The sequence below is a fragment of the Arachis duranensis genome, chromosome 3 (assembly GCF_000817695.3).
Source record: "Arachis duranensis cultivar V14167 chromosome 3, aradu.V14167.gnm2.J7QH, whole genome shotgun sequence".
Taxonomy (NCBI): Eukaryota; Viridiplantae; Streptophyta; class Magnoliopsida; order Fabales; family Fabaceae; genus Arachis; species Arachis duranensis.
Window position 1 is genome coordinate 10689504 of NC_029774.3, and position 853 is coordinate 10690356.

At 30.9% G+C, this 853-nt stretch overlaps 1 protein-coding gene across 1 annotated transcript in view; it reads right to left on the bottom strand.

Moving 5' to 3' along the window:
• LOC107495571 (uncharacterized) overlaps positions 1-809 on the bottom strand; it is a 4354-nt gene extending 3545 nt beyond the window's left edge. The window contains exons 1-2 of the mRNA XM_052258769.1: positions 782-809; positions 212-270 (exon numbers count right to left, since the gene is read on the bottom strand). Of these exons, the coding sequence (XP_052114729.1) occupies positions 212-267 (56 nt within the window). The 5' untranslated portion in view covers positions 268-270; positions 782-809. The remainder of the gene's footprint in view (positions 1-211; positions 271-781) is intronic.
• Positions 810-853: the final 44 nt, after the last annotated feature.

An 853-nucleotide genomic window follows, 5' to 3' on the forward strand; every position in this document is an offset into this window, starting at 1 on the left:
CTCAAGAGTTTTTTTTTTTTTTTTTTACATATCTTTTAAAAGCATTATCAAGTAAATTTTCTTCCACACACACACACATACAATGAAACAGATATGATGTACATTCAGCACATAGTAGGAATCAACAAACAATCAAAAGAAGCTATGATATTAACACAGATACATGTTGTAGAAACAAAAGTTATCTCCAACAGAAAGATTGCATACTAACCTTGTCATCATCTTATAACGATTAATGTACTCTTCTCCATATCCCCGCCTCTCCATTAGCTGCACAACCAGATCTCTGTTAGAAAATTTCTATTGATTAAATTACTACCATCATTTGGAAAAGCCAAGGACATCCAGCTATGATAACTTTATCCTAAATATAATGGAATTTGACTTCCTACTATTAAGAGACGTGTAGTAAATAAACTTAGGTCCCATGTAATTATATTATTAATTTAAAACCATCTAGCAATAATAATAATAATTAATATTGACATTACAATAATGTACTTAAATCCAAAAAGACCTATCCAAAGAATCAATCAGCCATATTATCTTTATGCACTAATTTTCAGTACGTAATACAACTTGAAATAAAAATATCCAACAGGCATGCATGACATATGACTGTGACTCTGTGAATATATGTATAAGATTTTGCTCCTGGAGTAATACTTTCCCATAAAATTTTAATTTTGGCCATGAGTTCAAACAGTAAAAGGAAATACATTACAAGTCAAGAAATACAGGATGTACAGGATGGAGAAATGAAACCATAGATTTGGCATACCTTGAATAAGTTGACCTCCAAATCGGACTGAGAGCTGCAGAATGGAAAGAAAATTTTAACCAGCTATACTAG